Source organism: Pygocentrus nattereri, chromosome 12, assembly GCF_015220715.1.
Source record: "Pygocentrus nattereri isolate fPygNat1 chromosome 12, fPygNat1.pri, whole genome shotgun sequence".
Taxonomy (NCBI): Eukaryota; Metazoa; Chordata; class Actinopteri; order Characiformes; family Serrasalmidae; genus Pygocentrus; species Pygocentrus nattereri.
This window is the reverse complement of record NC_051222.1, coordinates 37,426,439-37,441,291: the sequence shown is the minus strand read 5'-3', so window position 1 is coordinate 37,441,291 and position 14,853 is coordinate 37,426,439. Positions and strand designations below refer to the sequence as shown.

The following is a 14,853-nucleotide window of genomic DNA, read 5'->3' as shown; positions in this document are numbered from 1 at the left end:
CTCAGGGGATCAATAGACTGATCAACTGGACAGTCATGAAGCCACAAAAGGCGAACTGACCTCTGCGGCCTCTCCACGGTGGACATTTGGTTCTGCCTGTGTAGATAAAGTTTAGCTGAAACCATCAAGTGTTCCTGATGCTTCTTGATGGTTTTGTAGTGCATTTTGGCGTTTTTAATGGGTTGATATCACCGTGTAGACGATCCTAACGGTTTAACAGGTGACCAAAGGCTGATTCTAAACGCACCTGATGGTTTATTAATGAGATCTAAAGGTGCTGTTCAGGAAGCTAGTGGTCTGTAGTGGAACCCACGGCCAATTAGAGAGCAAAACTCTCTGGTTTTAATCCTAACGGCTTCTAATGGGCCTTTTTCAGCAGGGCAGCGTCTTTCTAACACAGCAGGAAGCTTTTTAGGGCGAATAAAGGTCTAATTTACAATGTCCGCCTGTTTTTTCGCAGACAGTTCAGAGGAAAGACCTCTCCATGGAAATGGCGCGTTTTCAGGAGCCAATCAGAAGGCCAGCTGACTCGCGGGCACCTCGCGCGGTAACTGGAAAACTGGCCGCGGCTGCTAATTAGCATTTAGCTCGCTGGCGGCGAAGGAGGAGGGCGGCTGGTTTGTGGACAGAGACCAGAGAAATGGCCCCGCTGCGCATTTAAACAGAGAAAAGGAGCTTTTAGACCGGCCGCAGGAGGCAGAGCAGCCGGGAATGAGCCCAGTCAGGCCGGCTAGCTTGCAGCCGTTGGTGTGTATGAGACCCGCTGTGACCGCCGTGTGGTGGAAGGTTAGCTAAGCTAGCTAGCCGTGTAGCTAACCTCTTAACCTGCAGGGTTCGTTTGTCTGTCTGAGTTAAGTTTGTCTCCTCTTAAGGCAGATTACTCAGTAGCTGCGTGAAATAAATACAAACTTCTGTTTTATTCGCTTATTTATTTATTTGGAAGTTAAACGTTTAAATTAAACTGGATTATCACCATGAAACAGTGAGTTTAGTACTGAGCTGTTAATCTGAGTTTACACCGTCAGCGCGGTGACCCCAGCAGAGCCCCCTCACAACACCACCTCACTTTACTGGGCTTTCCCCCTCATTCACTGCACACACTGTTCATATTAATTATAATCAGTAGAATTAGTCAACGTATAGTCAACGGTTCGATTCCCCGGCCGGGTGACCGGGGTCCTCTGTGTGGAGTTTGCCAGTTCCCATTAGAAATCAAAACCCAGCAGGTTGTGTATCTGATGGTTATAATAGTCCTTTTTAGCAGGGCACTGAAAGACAAGGATTCAGTTTTGTTTATCTATACTCTTAAAAAAAAAAAGATGATGCTTCAAGGGTTCTAGAGTAAAGAACATGGTTCTATAGTTCAGTATATAAGAAATGGACTATAAAGTCTGTTGTCAGTGATGGCGAATTGCCCTTTGTTGAAATGTCTTACCATGAACACCCAAAGAACCCTTTGCCTGATTAAAGGGTCCTTTGCATCATGAAAGAGTTCTTCAGAGTGATGGAGAATGTGCCGTAGATAGCTCTGTATAGAAGAACCTATATAGCACCAAAAAGGTTCTTCTGTTGTTATGGTGTTGTTAATAGACCCTTTTGGGTGCTATATAGAACCCTTTTTGAAAAGGTTCTATACAGAACTGCCTACAGTACATTCATGCATGTTTTTCATCAGTCTAAAGAACACTTTCATGATGCAAAGGACCCCTTAATTGTGCAATGGTTCTATATTGAACATTCTTGTTTTTTCTGAAGAACCCTTGAAGCACCTTCTTTTTGAAGAGTGCAATAAGTTAACATGCTTAACGTAAGTTGTTAATTACTTCAGTGTTAAACCAGCTTCAGAGATGTCCTGCACCAAGTCGGTGGCCACTGACCTCTCCATGGTGGACATCTCCAACCTGGAGGGTCTCCAGACTGAACTGACTCAGCTGAGGATGCTGGTGGTGACGTTGGAAGATAGATTAAAGTGGAAGGAGCAGGGCGAGTCTCAGAAAGAGGTCAGTGTTAGTTCTGTCTGGACAGATCTTTTTGAAGGGCAGGTCAGTCTTTATGCCAAAAGGTTCCCTTTTAAAGGAGCAGCTTTGGGTTTTCCCTCTAAAATGTACCTGTTGTGAATATTTATAGGTTTTAAAGAGGGTGTTGCTGGTTTTCTTAAATTCGTGCTTCTATGGAAGAGGCCAGTCAGCATCGCCCTCTACTGTTTGTGTTCAGAATGTAGGTTAAATGGAGGTGCAGGTGGTGCAGCAGGCTGCCGAGTCAAATTCAGTTCTACTTTACACTTCAACAGTTTCTATACTAAATTAATAAAATGATCGTGTGCAGTAGGTCTGCTTGACGTGTAAGAACACACACACCGATTCATGGTTTCTGTAGTTCAGTTGTATTTTACTCTGCACAGTTAGATATGGCTTTGTAAAACATTATATATAGTGATTATAAAATACTGCAAAATATTATATTCTATTTGTAGCTACTGTATTTGCACAGTTGCTAAACATCCATTTTACAAAAATCCATCTAAAAGTGCCACAAATTTCCCAAGTCAAAATAAATGTCATTCAAAATGTTTCTCCACGTTCCTTCCTCATGGATTCCCTCCAGTCTTTTATACCAAAACAAGCACCGTTCTCTGCTGTTTGGAATCCTTCGGGAGGCATTTTAAAATATTTTTTTATTTCACTAAAATAAATACATTTAAATATAATAAAAATATCGAAATAACCTTTGAGTACTTACTGCAGATGTAACAGGCAGAACCATTGTTTTCAGAGGGATGATGATTTTATTACATTATCATGGAAAAGCATGTGCTGCCTCTATTATTGAGCTTAATTGCTTTAAGAATGATTAAACTGAGCTACAGCTGAAAGATCGTTTTTATATTATAATCGATCGTAAACATTTTTATGTTGAAATTGCAATTTTAAGCAGTAGAGTTTACTGATCACCACAGCAACACAGACAACAATCTTGCCTACCTAGTAGCCTACAAATTTAAGATCAACATCGACCTGAATGGAGCTGCATGGATTTATTTGCATTTATAATCATTCCAGCTGGTTTCCTGACACTTTTAATCTGTAAAGAGAAGCTGTCGAACACCAAAACGTGAAGATGAAGTCCGCTTCTTGTTTGAATTGTCCCATTCCATCTTAAACGATACAGCAGTTACATTCTGGCACCATGTAAGGTAGAACAGGAAAATTCGTACAAGAAGCTGGAGAATGAGAAGCTGACTTCAACCTTGTAAAAAGTCGATCGTTAGACCTTTTACAAGGAACTGTTCTACTTTTGAAGAAAAGTTTCCTGCCAGAGATGTGAGAAAAGTGGCTACAGTTGAGCTAAAGCTTAAAGCAGAGCAAAGTGAGTTTGCATTTTGTTTGTATTATATTTTTGTCCTATACTAGTACATTAGCGCATATTGAGACATATTTATAGCCAAGACACTAAAATGAATATAAAATGTTGCAGCTCCCGAAGTGGTTTGATTTTTATTAAAAGGACCAAATGTCTGTTCTTGTCATTTGGGTTGCTGCCCCTTGAGTTAGATCAGATCAGAAGCAGTTGCTGTATATGTGCTATCACAACTAACTGGTAGTCTTTTGCAGTTTCAAGCTTCATGCCAGGAAAAGGATATTCTGGTCTTCTTGGCCAAAAAACAGGCTTGGAAATTAATTCATAGAAAATAATTGCATTTGAATCGCAGTCACAAAAATTGGTGAGATAAATTGCAGCAAGATATTCTCCCCAAATCCATCCATCCATCCATTATCTTCTGCTTCTCCGGGGTTCGGGTCGCGGGGGCAGCATCCTAAGCAATGAAGCCCAGACCTCCCTTTCCCCAGCCACTTCCACCAGCTCTCCAAGGGGGATTCCAAGGCGCTCCCAGGCCAGCTGGGCGATATAGTCGCGCCAGCGTGTCCTGGGTCTTCCCCGGGGTCTCCTCCCAGGTGGACTCGCCTGTGACACCTCCCGAGGGAGGCGTCCAGGAGGCATCCTAACCAGATGCCCGAACCACCTCAGCTGGCTCCTCTCGACGTGAAGAAGCAGCGGCTCTACTCCGAGTCCCTCCCGGATGACTGAACTTCTCACCCTATCTCTAAGGGAGAGTCCAGACACCCTGCGGAGGAAACTCATTTCGGCCGCTTGTATTTGCGATCTTATTCTTTCGGTCATTACCCAAAGCTCATGACCATAGGTGAGGGTGGGAACGTAGATCGACCGGTAAATCGAGAGCCTTGCCTTATGGCTCAGCTCTTTCTTTACCACAACAGACCGGTAAAGAGCCCGCATCACTGCTGACCCAGCACCAATCCGCCTGTCAATCTCCCGCTCCCTTGTACCATCACTCGTGAACAAGACCCCGAGATACTTGAACTCCTCCACTTGAGGCAAGAGCCTATCCCCGACAAAGATGATCTCCCCAAATCATTAATAAAAATATCGTTTATCATTGTCGCTACAGGGAATACATTTAGTTTGAGCTTTGAGTATCAGAAGACAGCACTTGAGAACTCTAACATTAAACGTGCATCCTTTAGTGAACAAACCTGCTGTGGGAATGTATTACCAAGTGTATTTATGTTCAAGTAATAAACCAGTTCAGTCATTGTTTTAAGCAGTTAAACTCAGTATTTAAGACAGGATTAAGATTCTGTAAAAAACTTTCACAGCTCACTACAGAGCACAATTTTGAAATTTTACATTCTTGCATGAATTGGACAAATTTAGCTTGATTTTTTTGATGTAATCTATCAGGCTCTAGTAAAGTTGGCACAGACTGATCCCATGAATCTTGCACGAGAAAAGACATAAATTTGGTTTGCTAGTAGTCCTATTAATGAATTTATGGCAGTTTTTTTAGATTTAGATGCAGTTTAGCTATAAATGAAATTACATAATTAAATTACATATAAACATAAATCACATGTTTCTTTGAGTTTTACAGCTTTCACATGAGGATTTAGGCCTGAGCATGAAGACATTGATGTAGAGCTACATATACTGGACGCAGTCAGCTTGGTAGCCGTTTTTAAAGAGGAACTAAATTCAGAACAAAGAACTTCTACTGGGCAGAATGGTAGAGAGCGGTCCTTGATGGAGGGTTTGGAGGATGAACTCAGTTTGACTGTTCATGTTAATGGACGGACAGACCACCACAGAGATCCAAGAAGCTGTTTGTGAAAATGAAAAGCAGCTAACGCTTCAGGAGCTGGAGGAAGGATCTCTACAGCGTGAGCATGAAGCAAACACTGTGCAGATGTCCAACACTGTGTTCAGCGGTGAAGACCAGCAGACATAGTTAAAGATGTGTTCAGTGAAGCTGCTGGACTGCAAGAAACTGATCAACCCTGACAACCATGTCTATACCAGTAAGTGCAGTTTGAAAACTACTACCAAGCGTGCTTAATGCTAATTTTGGACTATTTAGTGTATTTTTAGGCAGTCCAAAATGTGGGGTGCAGTAAGCAGTGCAGTGACTGGCTTAACATATGTAGTAAGGAGAAAAACTGGTCATAGTCTGGAGAAAAAGCTTTTTATGATGTTTTTATTGACTACATTTCATCAGTAGTTTCATCAATTATATAAAAAGCATTCCTGAATCCAGCCAAATTAATAAAATCAAACTATTTTGGGTAAATTCATGCCTAATTAAGCCCTTGATTTAATGAACTACACTTGTCTTATTTTCTTTACAGATGTGCCAAGCCAGTTGTTGCCCAGCAATGAGAATAGATGTATAAATGGAGAAAAGATTCAGAAGAAAGGGATGAGCAGAAGAGGAAAGCCTCAGAAATCTTCCTCATCTTCACTTCACTTCAACAGACATGGTAAACAGAACAGAAGGAGGTCTTGTCCCTGCTCAGAGTGTGGTAAGTTCTACCAATGGTCAGACCTTAAAGCCCATCAGGTGACGCATATTAAAGAAAAGGCTCACAAGTGCTCTAAGTGCAGCAAGTCCTTCAGGACCGCAACAAGAATTCTCCAGAGGATTCATATTGGAGAGCGGTCTTACCAATGCATTCAGTGTCATAAGGCTTTCACATGCTCAGAGTACCTTAGAAAGCATCAGAGAATTCACACCGGAGAGACTTACAAGTGCGCCTCGTGTGGAAAGTGGTTCTCCAGCCCATCGTCATTGTTGCAGCATCAAAGAATTCACACGGGAGAAAAGCCTTACCAGTGTTCTCAGTGTGGGAAAGCCTTCTCTCAGTCGTCTAACCTTAAAAAACATCAGCGATTACATACTGGAGAAAAGCCTTACCAGTGTTCTCAGTGTGGGAAAACCTTCCCTTGCTCTTCCAACCTTAAAAAACATCAGCGATTATATACTGGAGAAAAGCCTTACCAGTGTTCTCAGTGTGGGAAAACCTTCCCTCAGTCTTCTAACCTCAAAACACATCAGCAAGTACATACTGGAGAAAAGCCTTACCAGTGTTCTCAGTGTTGGAAAGCCTTCTCTCAGTCTTCTAACCTTAAAACACATCAGCGATTACATACTGGAGAAAAGCCTTACCAGTGTTCTCAGTGTTGGAAAGCCTTCTCTCAGTCTTCTAACCTTAAAACACATCAGCGATTACATACTGGAGAAAAGCCTTACTAGTGTTCTCAGTGTCAGTGGAAAGACTTTCTCTCAGTTGCCACACTTTAATTACCATCAGAAAACAAATGCTGCAAAGAAGTCTTAACATCATCGAGGGTTCAAAGGCATTTTGGAGATGACAGCCTCCAATTATCACTCCGATTAACTCTTTGTAGTTCTACAGTTACAGTCTGTAGTCCATCTGTTTCTCTGCACAATTTGTTACCCTGTTCTTTTATGGTCAGGACCCCCACAGAGCATTTATTATTTGGGTGGTGGGACATCCTCAGCACTGCAGCGACACTGATGTGGTGTTGTTGTTTTAGTGTGTTGTCGTGGTGTGAGTGGATCAGACCCAGCAGTGTTCCTGGAGTTTTTAAACACTGATTCCACTCATTGTCCACTCTATTAGACACTCCTACCTTGTCGGTCCACCTTGTAGATGTAAAGTCAGAGACGACAGCTCCTCTGCTGCTGCACAGCTTGTGTTGGTCATCCTCTAGTCCTTCATCAGTGGTCACAGAAAGCTGCCCACAGGACGCTGTTGGCTGTATATTTTACGTTCTCCGTCCAGCAACAACACTGAGGTGTTTTAGAAGTACTGTTGTGTCTGATCTACTCGTATCAGCACAACATACACTAGCACACCACCACCACATCAGTGTCACTGCAGTGCTGGGAGTGATCAACCACCCAAATAATTCCTGCTCTGTGGGGGTCAGGGTAACAAAGTATGCAGAGAAACAGATGGATTTCAGTCTCTATTGTAGAACTACAAACTGAAACTTTATGGTCAGTGGCGCAGATAAAATTGACAATGTAGTTAATAAAATGCTTCTATTTTGTAATTCTTTTAACTCAATACAAAAAATTCAATACAAAGTAAGTTTGAGTGAAAAATAGTTCAGTACTTTTGAAGCACACTGTATTTTATATATATATATATATATATATATATATATATATATATACACACAGACACATTTTAATGTCTCAATTTCATTTGTGTAGAATACTGTAACGTTTGCAGTTCAATAGTTAAAATTAAGCTTATTATGTTTTGAATTGGTGTATTATTCTTGTATCTGATCTCCAGAAGGTGGCAGTCATTATCTAAGATTAGTTTGGTCTTGAGGATGAGTACCTTTATTGATTTTTCTTTAACCTCTCGTTTTATACTGTTAAAATTAGTGATTCAGTCTTTTAAAAAGCTAACGTATTTGCTCATGCTTCAACGTATTTGCGCATGCTTCAATGCTGATTGCTGACTGCCAATGATCTCTGACTGCCAGGGGCTCTGACTCATGAGGCCCTCTGACTGCCAGGGCCCTCTGACTGCCAGGGGCTCTGACTAATAGGGCCCTCTGACTGTCAGGAATCTTTCACTGCCAGGGCCCTCTGACTGATTGGTGTTCCTCATTGTCAGGGATTTCTGACTGCCAGGGGCACTGACTGTCAGGAGCCTTTGACTGCCAGGGCCCTCTGACTGCCAGGGGCTCTGACTAATAGGGCCCTCTGACTGTCAGGAATCTTTCACTGCCAGGGCCCTCTGACTGATTGGTGTTCCTCATTGTCAGGGATTTCTGACTGCCAGGGGCACTGACTGTCAGGAGCCTTTGACTGCCAGGGCCCTCTGACTGATTGGTTTTCCTCATTGTCAGGGATCTCTGACTGCCAGGGGCTCTGACTGTCAGGAGCCTTTGACTGCCAGTGCCCTATGACTGATTGGTGTTCCTGATTGTCAGGGATCTCTGACTGCCAGGGGCCCTCTGACTGCCGGGTGTCTCTGACTGCAAGGGATCTCTTACTGCTGGGGGCCTTTGTCTGCCAGGGACCTCTGACTGCCAGGGATTGCTAGCTGCCAACAATCTCTGACCACCAGGGATCGCTGACCACCAGGGATCGCTGACTGCCAGGGATCACTGACTGCCAGGGGTTCTGACTCATGAGGCCCTCTGACTGCCAGGGGTCTCTGACTGTCATGGGCTCTGACTAATAGGGCCCTCTGACTGCCAGGGGCTCTGACTAATAGGGCCCTCAGACTGTCAGGAATCTTTTACTGTCAGGGCCCTCTGACTGATTGGTGTTCCTCATTGTCAGGGATCTCTGACTGCCAGGGATCTCTTACTGCTGGGGGCCTTTGACTGCCAGGGACCTCTGACTGCCAGGGATTGCTGGCTGCCAACAATCTCTAACTGCCAGGGATCGCTGACTGCCAGGGATCGCTGACTGCCAGGGGCTCTGACTCATGAGGCCCTCTGACTGTCAGGGGTCTCTGACTGTCAGGGGCTCTGACTGATTGGTGTTCCTGATTGTCAGGGATCTCTGACTGCCAGGGGCCCTCTGACTGCCTGGTGTCTCTGACTGCAAGGGATCTCTTACTGCCGGGGGCCTTTGACTGCCAGGGGCTCTGACTGCCAGGGCCCTCTGACTGATTGGTACTCCTGATTGTCAGGGACCTCTATGACTGCCAGGGGCCTTTGACTGCAAGGGATCTCTGACTGATAGGTGTCCCTGATCGCCAGGGGTCTCTGACTGCCAAGAGTCTCTGCTTGCCCAGGGGTCTCCGACTACCAGGGATAACGTTACATAAATACTGATAACAGCACCGTTTGGCCAGAAGCTTATCGATATTCTGAGACTGACCAGTCAGGCACCAATACCAATTTAGTACCTGTTCTCCTGACCCATCCCTAAGAGATACTAAACTAAGAAGGAAAAATAAAGTTGTAGCATGTGTTTAAACAGTTCTTCCTCAGTATTTAGAGACAATATATATCAGTAAATTTCACTGAGACACAAATTCTTGTACAAAACATTTTTCAGTTGCATTTTCATTTATTCTTCTGAATGAAAAGAACAAACTGTTGACAGGAGAGAGACGAAGGCGGATGAAGCTAACTAACTACCAGGGATAGCCAGAATTCGAAAACCACAAAACCAGTTCCAAGTTCAAACACGAGAAAGCCAAAAACCACCAGCGAAAGCACAAAAGGGTAAATCCAAAAGACGAAGTTGGTAACAACGAGAGAAAAGGGTCATAACAGGAAATCATAGAAGATAAAGAAATCGCTCAGTATGTTCTTGTGAAAGAGAAGCAATACCTCGCACCGAAGCCTACTTTGGACTAGTCTTAAATAGTGTCCCAGTAGGTCTACCTGTACATGTGCGTCAGATCAGTAATCAGGAGACTGAGAGCGCTGGTAGTCACGTGGGCGCTCGTCCCCAGTCATGTGATCTCCCGATGCTGCTTGGGAGATGGAGTCCGATATGGTATCCGAGTCCGCCTGAGGCATGACACAAACATAACTATTGCAGAAATACCACTTTTTGTTGACTCCTTTTAACAGGACTTTACTGAAAATAAATAGAAAACATTCTTTCATAGTATTATACTGTATGTCCAGCATGTGCCAACAGAATCTACTGTCCTCAAAAAACAGTTCGTCATCTATGGCAAAGAATTGAGTTTTTTTGTTATTTTTTATTTAACCTAAAATTTGTTCATTTCTGAGTCTACAGGTGGCCCCAGTGCTGCTTTCAGCGTTTGTTGTTTTGCTGTAATTCTGCTGATCAGTTAGAGGCCATATTTTTATTTTATTTGTTAAAACTATTTGTACAGTATTAGATGTTGACACTATCATAGGCATATTTAGTCTTTTGTGTTCAAAAGTTCCAACTTCTTTCTGTTTTGGCCCAAAATATTCAGCTGGCTAATATTATATGCCCTAAATTCGGTGGGACCAATGCATATTGTTCCCTCTTTCTTGTGTTACATTGTTTTATTAGTTTGGATGTTTTCCAAGGCTGGGATTGAAACTTTAGTTGGATGTGGACTTTTCAGGCTAGAAGATGGACAGAAAGTTGTCTACTCACAAAAAACAGTCTGTGCTCAGCTACAGGGACACCACAGCGTAGTGATGGATCAGTCTGAACACAGCGTTGACAGGCTCTCTGAACTTCGTACGGAACGTGTATATGTGGATCAGAGTATCAGTGCTGACTCTGTAGAAGGACAGAGTCCCGGCCGGCCAGTCCAGATACACCGCTATCGTCTCAGAAATGAAGTTGTCCTCTGGTGTTTTTCTGAGGTCGATTTTCTTGCCATCGTGCAAAGCAGTATAGCTGTAATTGGAGCAGTGTAGACTCCAGGATTTGTCATTGCGACCTGCCAAGGAGACGTTCGCCTCTCCAGCCCTGCTGATTCCTCTGTATGTGACCCCTATATTTACCCCAAACACACTCCCACTCCACTCGGCCTCCCAGTAATGCTGCCCAGATAGAGCCTCCTGACACATTACTTGCTTCCACGTTTGGAATCTGTCTGGATGGTCATCGTAGGGGATCTCCTTCATGCTCCATGACACTGTCCTGTCCTCATCCGTCAGACAGAGAGAGCGATGAGCAGTGTTGGGGTCCAGAGTGAGCCGACAGATATCTGCAGAAAAAACAGTCAGGAACAATGTAATATACTTTATCTTGGGTTCCCTGAAGTGGGATTAAAAGAAGCACAAATCTGCTTCGTTTTCTGTTGTGTTTTTCATTTGTTATTTGACTGAAAGACAAAACCTTTCAAAAATATTTTCAGATTTTTCAATTAAATCTTAGATGTAAACAAAGTCATTCAGAGTGATTTGGTGTTGAAACTTCCCAGGTCAGAATTGTTCCAGATGTCAGTTGTTCGATTATCAATTTTGAAATTAAATTAAAAAATTTTTCACAATCTCTACATAATTAAAAGTTTAACATGTCCACAAAGTCATTCAGGGTAGTCTGGTGTGAAGAGCTCTCTTCTAGAGAAACTTACCAAGTCAATTGTTCACAGTGGTGGTGATAGGAACCAGACGTCCACCTCTAAAAGCTCCCTCTCAGAAAGTTACTTCTTGAAATGGTTAGGAATGCCCTGCCTGATGTCTGAGACATTAATTTACTGTAGCTTTGTGATAAAGTTCTGAATTAAGAATCATAAACATTACATGTAAAAAAGGCTCATGTAGGTTTCCTGGTGGTTCTGGATAATAAATAAAATGACTATATTTGTGTTGTAGTCAGTGCGACCCCTGGTTCCTATCACCACCACTGTAAGAACATCTGAGTCTGGACATTTCTCAACAACACACAACTTAAAAACTAATCTGAGTGCCTTAGTCTGCATCTGAACCACTGCATTATCACAAATTTTTCCTCTTTAAAATGTAAACTTTCTAATGCAAAGTTGTCCTCAAACAGTATTTTTTTCAGTTTCATCACTATTTTACCATCAGCAACATTACACGTGAAAACTTAGAAGACATGTGTAGGTTAACTGGTGGTTTGACAGTAAATATATTATTATATCTTATATTTGTGTAATAGACGTCACGACCCCTGGTTCCTGAGTCTGTGAACCATTTAAAAAGTAAACTTCTTTGTTTACATCTCAACTATCAAATTCAGAAGGAATGTTGGAAAATCAAGTTTAAGTTAAATTAAGATTCGTCATCCTGTTTCTGCAAGGCATCATCTTCAGAACGCGTGGGATTGTAAGTGGGTACTTTAAAGACCTTGATTGAATTATATTCCACAACTGAAATCTTGAGGATATAGAGGATGGTTTTGCCCTCCAAGAATGCAAGAACTAAGAATGAGTTCAAGATCTACGTGAAAAAAAGCTTGAGTGATGATTTGTATCAACGCATCACACAGTTTGACCGTAATTATACAACAATGGATACAGTTTTGCACAGTGTCATATGCAGCTGCTGAACTGCCCACCAGAGGTCATCATCTCCTGAATTCTACCGGCACTCTCTCACACCTGACCTTAATCTCCATTCATCAGCTCCTCTACAAATACACTCTCTATGCACTGTTAGTGTTTCACAGCTCTGTTTTTGGCTTCTGACCCTCTGCCCTGACTCTGCTTTTAGGCTGTGTTTGGCCAGATCATTTTACAACAAAGGCTTGTACAATTTGGACAAAAAAAAGAAGAAATACTCACAACTCAAAAAGCTCTTCCTCATTCGAATCTCCCCAAAATGGTCCGCTCTAAGTCAGTGGCAAAACCAGTGAGGTGTTAATATTGTGAGTTAAGAAGTGACTGCAGTGTTTCATATTTCAATTAAAGATGCTGGTCATTCCCAATAAGTAAGTGCATAGAGGTCAAGCAAGTTATGTTCTTTACTCACTTAAGTTCTTCCAGTTTGTAGCTTGGATTTTCTATTATGTCAAAGATCATCTTCACTCCTTTCACTCCAGTGTGGTTATTACTGACATCCAGCTTTCTGAGCTGCGAGAGGTTTGAACTCAGAGCAGAAGCCAGAGATGAACACCCTTTTTCTGTTACAAGACACCTACACAGCCTGGGGGAAGGGTTGCGTATGTAAGATTAATGATGTAACACAACAGTGCTGTAGGTCAGTGATTCTTAAACACTTGTGTTGAAGCACTGTTCCACCAATGCTCATGTAGTCCTACCATTAGATCATCTGTCTTTGATAGAGCTCATAATTTTCAATCTCCATTTTTGCTGATTTTAATTTTTCTACATTTCAACACAGAAGCTGCTATTTTATGATGAACGGACCAAAAGAAATGCTCAAAAATCGCTTGGAATAAAACTTCTTTACATTAACTTACATTAAAAGTAAAGAACATTTTGTCCGCCTCCCGTAAAGTTACCATTTTGGACACACTTGTTTTTTTTGGATGATATATTTCATAAGTAACTATCATTTTTAGCTCACATGTCTTCCACGTTTACTTTAGCATGTGGTCTGTTTGGGCTGCTTTTAGTTAAATGTGCAAAAAAAGTAGAAGTGTTACTTGTTCTAGTAAAATTGTTGCTCAGTAGCATATTTACGAAGCTCCTCAGAGTAGAATTGCTGATCTTGGATCGATTTCTGGCAGTAAATAAGATTCCTGCCCAGGAAATAGAAGAGGAATCTCATTCCTCGTACTCCCATTAGAACATTAAATCTTTCAGTAAGTAGGAAAATATTGACAGTTGGAGAAATATGCTAATTCACATTTATTTAGCAATGGTCATTTTAGGACTGGAACTGATTTATATAAAATAATGTGGCCTAGGGCTACAACAAAGTGGTAGTCATTATGATAAGTTTTTGAAATCATCTAAAAGAAAAGGTTATTGCTATGCATTACTTGTACAGATAGAGCTCTGAGTCAATGTCAAAGTCAAGCACCAAGGATTACATTTAAAATCTCAGTGTAGCTTTGATGAGAACATGGGAACAAAGCTAATATGAGGAGTGGAACAGTAATGACATTGATTTTGCCTGAGCAATGCAGAAATGTACTTACTTGAGCAGCTGAAGTTTGCAGAATGGACTCGTAAGCCCCTGAGCTAGCAGTGATACTCCAGGGTCTTGCAGGTTATTGTTACTCAGGTCTAGTTCTGTTAAGCATGACATTCTGGAGCTGAGGGCACGAGCCAGAATCTCACAGCTCTGTTTAGTCAGATTACAGTCTTTCAGCCTTATAAGAAAGAAGAATGAACACAATCGATTTACAAATTCAAAAATCCACAACACAAAAAAATGTATAGTGCAAATAACTTACAATGCTCTTCTAGATGCGACAACTAGTGGTATTGTTCTCCGCAGACCCTCATCTGACCTGAGATATTTCTTCAAGTCAAATTCCTCTAGGTCATCCGTTGACATCAGGAGTAGATAAACGAGGGCGGTGCACTCCACAGGCGTGAGCTGATGATCTGATCTAGAACTAATATAACTCTTAATCTCCTCCACCAACGAGTTGTCATTCATCTCATTCAGGCAGTGGAGAAGATTGATGCTTCTTTCTGGTGAGATCTGCTTCTTGATCTTCTGCTTGATGAACTGGACTGTTTTCTCAGCTCCTTCAGTTGACCTCAGCTGTGGGAAGATGTTTACCAGAAGTGTCTGATTGGACTCCAGTGAGATACCAAGGAGGAAACGGAGGAAGAGATCCAGGTGTCCGTTCTGATTCTGTAAACTCTTGTTGATGGCAGATTTGTGAACATCAAAGAGGCTGTTTTTCACTAGCCATTTCAATTTGTCAGCAGTGTTATCAAGGAGAGGATTTGTCCTTGTCATGCTGTACACATAAAAGACATACAAGGCAGCAAGAAACTCCTGAATGCTCAGATGCACAAAACTGTAAGCCCTGGCCCTAAATATAGTCTTCTCCTTTCTGAAAATCTCAGTGAACATCCCAGAATACACAGAGGCAGCTTGGACGTTGATGCCAGACTCTTGCAGATCTTTTTCAAAGAATATGAATTT

At 42.1% G+C, this 14,853-nt stretch overlaps 2 protein-coding genes across 2 annotated transcripts; one reads left to right on the top strand and one right to left on the bottom strand.

The window, feature by feature from the left end:
* Nucleotides 1-5,311: 5,311 nt before the first annotated feature.
* Nucleotides 5,312-6,607, top strand: LOC108415494 (zinc finger protein 239-like). Its single transcript, XM_037543342.1, has 2 exons — nucleotides 5,312-5,375; nucleotides 5,703-6,607. The coding sequence occupies exons 1-2, from the start codon at nucleotides 5,312-5,314 to the stop codon at nucleotides 6,605-6,607; spliced, it is 969 nt and encodes a 322-aa protein (XP_037399239.1).
* Nucleotides 6,608-9,464: 2,857 nt separating this feature from the next.
* On the bottom strand, nucleotides 9,465-14,809 carry LOC119264591 (NACHT, LRR and PYD domains-containing protein 3-like). Its single transcript, XM_037543141.1, has 6 exons — nucleotides 14,147-14,809; nucleotides 13,889-14,062; nucleotides 12,754-12,927; nucleotides 12,567-12,613; nucleotides 10,463-11,024; nucleotides 9,465-9,873 (listed from the first exon to the last, which is right to left on the bottom strand). Exons 1-5 carry the CDS (start codon nucleotides 14,779-14,781, stop codon nucleotides 10,483-10,485), a joined length of 1,572 nt encoding a protein of 523 aa, XP_037399038.1. The 5' UTR covers nucleotides 14,782-14,809; the 3' UTR covers nucleotides 9,465-9,873; nucleotides 10,463-10,482.
* Between the last annotated feature and the right edge of the window lie 44 nt (nucleotides 14,810-14,853).

Excerpts from the sequence above, each read along its gene's own strand:
- LOC119264591 (XM_037543141.1), bottom strand. The coding sequence starts at position 14,781 with ATGTTCACTGAGATTTTCAGAAAGGAGAAGACTATATTTAGGGCCAGG. Across the intron at positions 14,063-14,146 it reads GTCGCATCTAGAAGAGCATT|GCTGAAAGACTGTAATCTGA; the intron begins GTAAGTTATTTG and ends CTTTCTTATAAG. Across the intron at positions 12,614-12,753 it reads TACAAACTGGAAGAACTTAA|AGCGGACCATTTTGGGGAGA; the intron begins GTGAGTAAAGAA and ends CCACTGACTTAG.
- LOC108415494 (XM_037543342.1), top strand. The coding sequence starts at position 5,312 with ATGTGTTCAGTGAAGCTGCTGGACTGCAAGAAACTGATCAACCCTGAC. Across the intron at positions 5,376-5,702 it reads TGACAACCATGTCTATACCA|ATGTGCCAAGCCAGTTGTTG; the intron begins GTAAGTGCAGTT and ends TTTTCTTTACAG.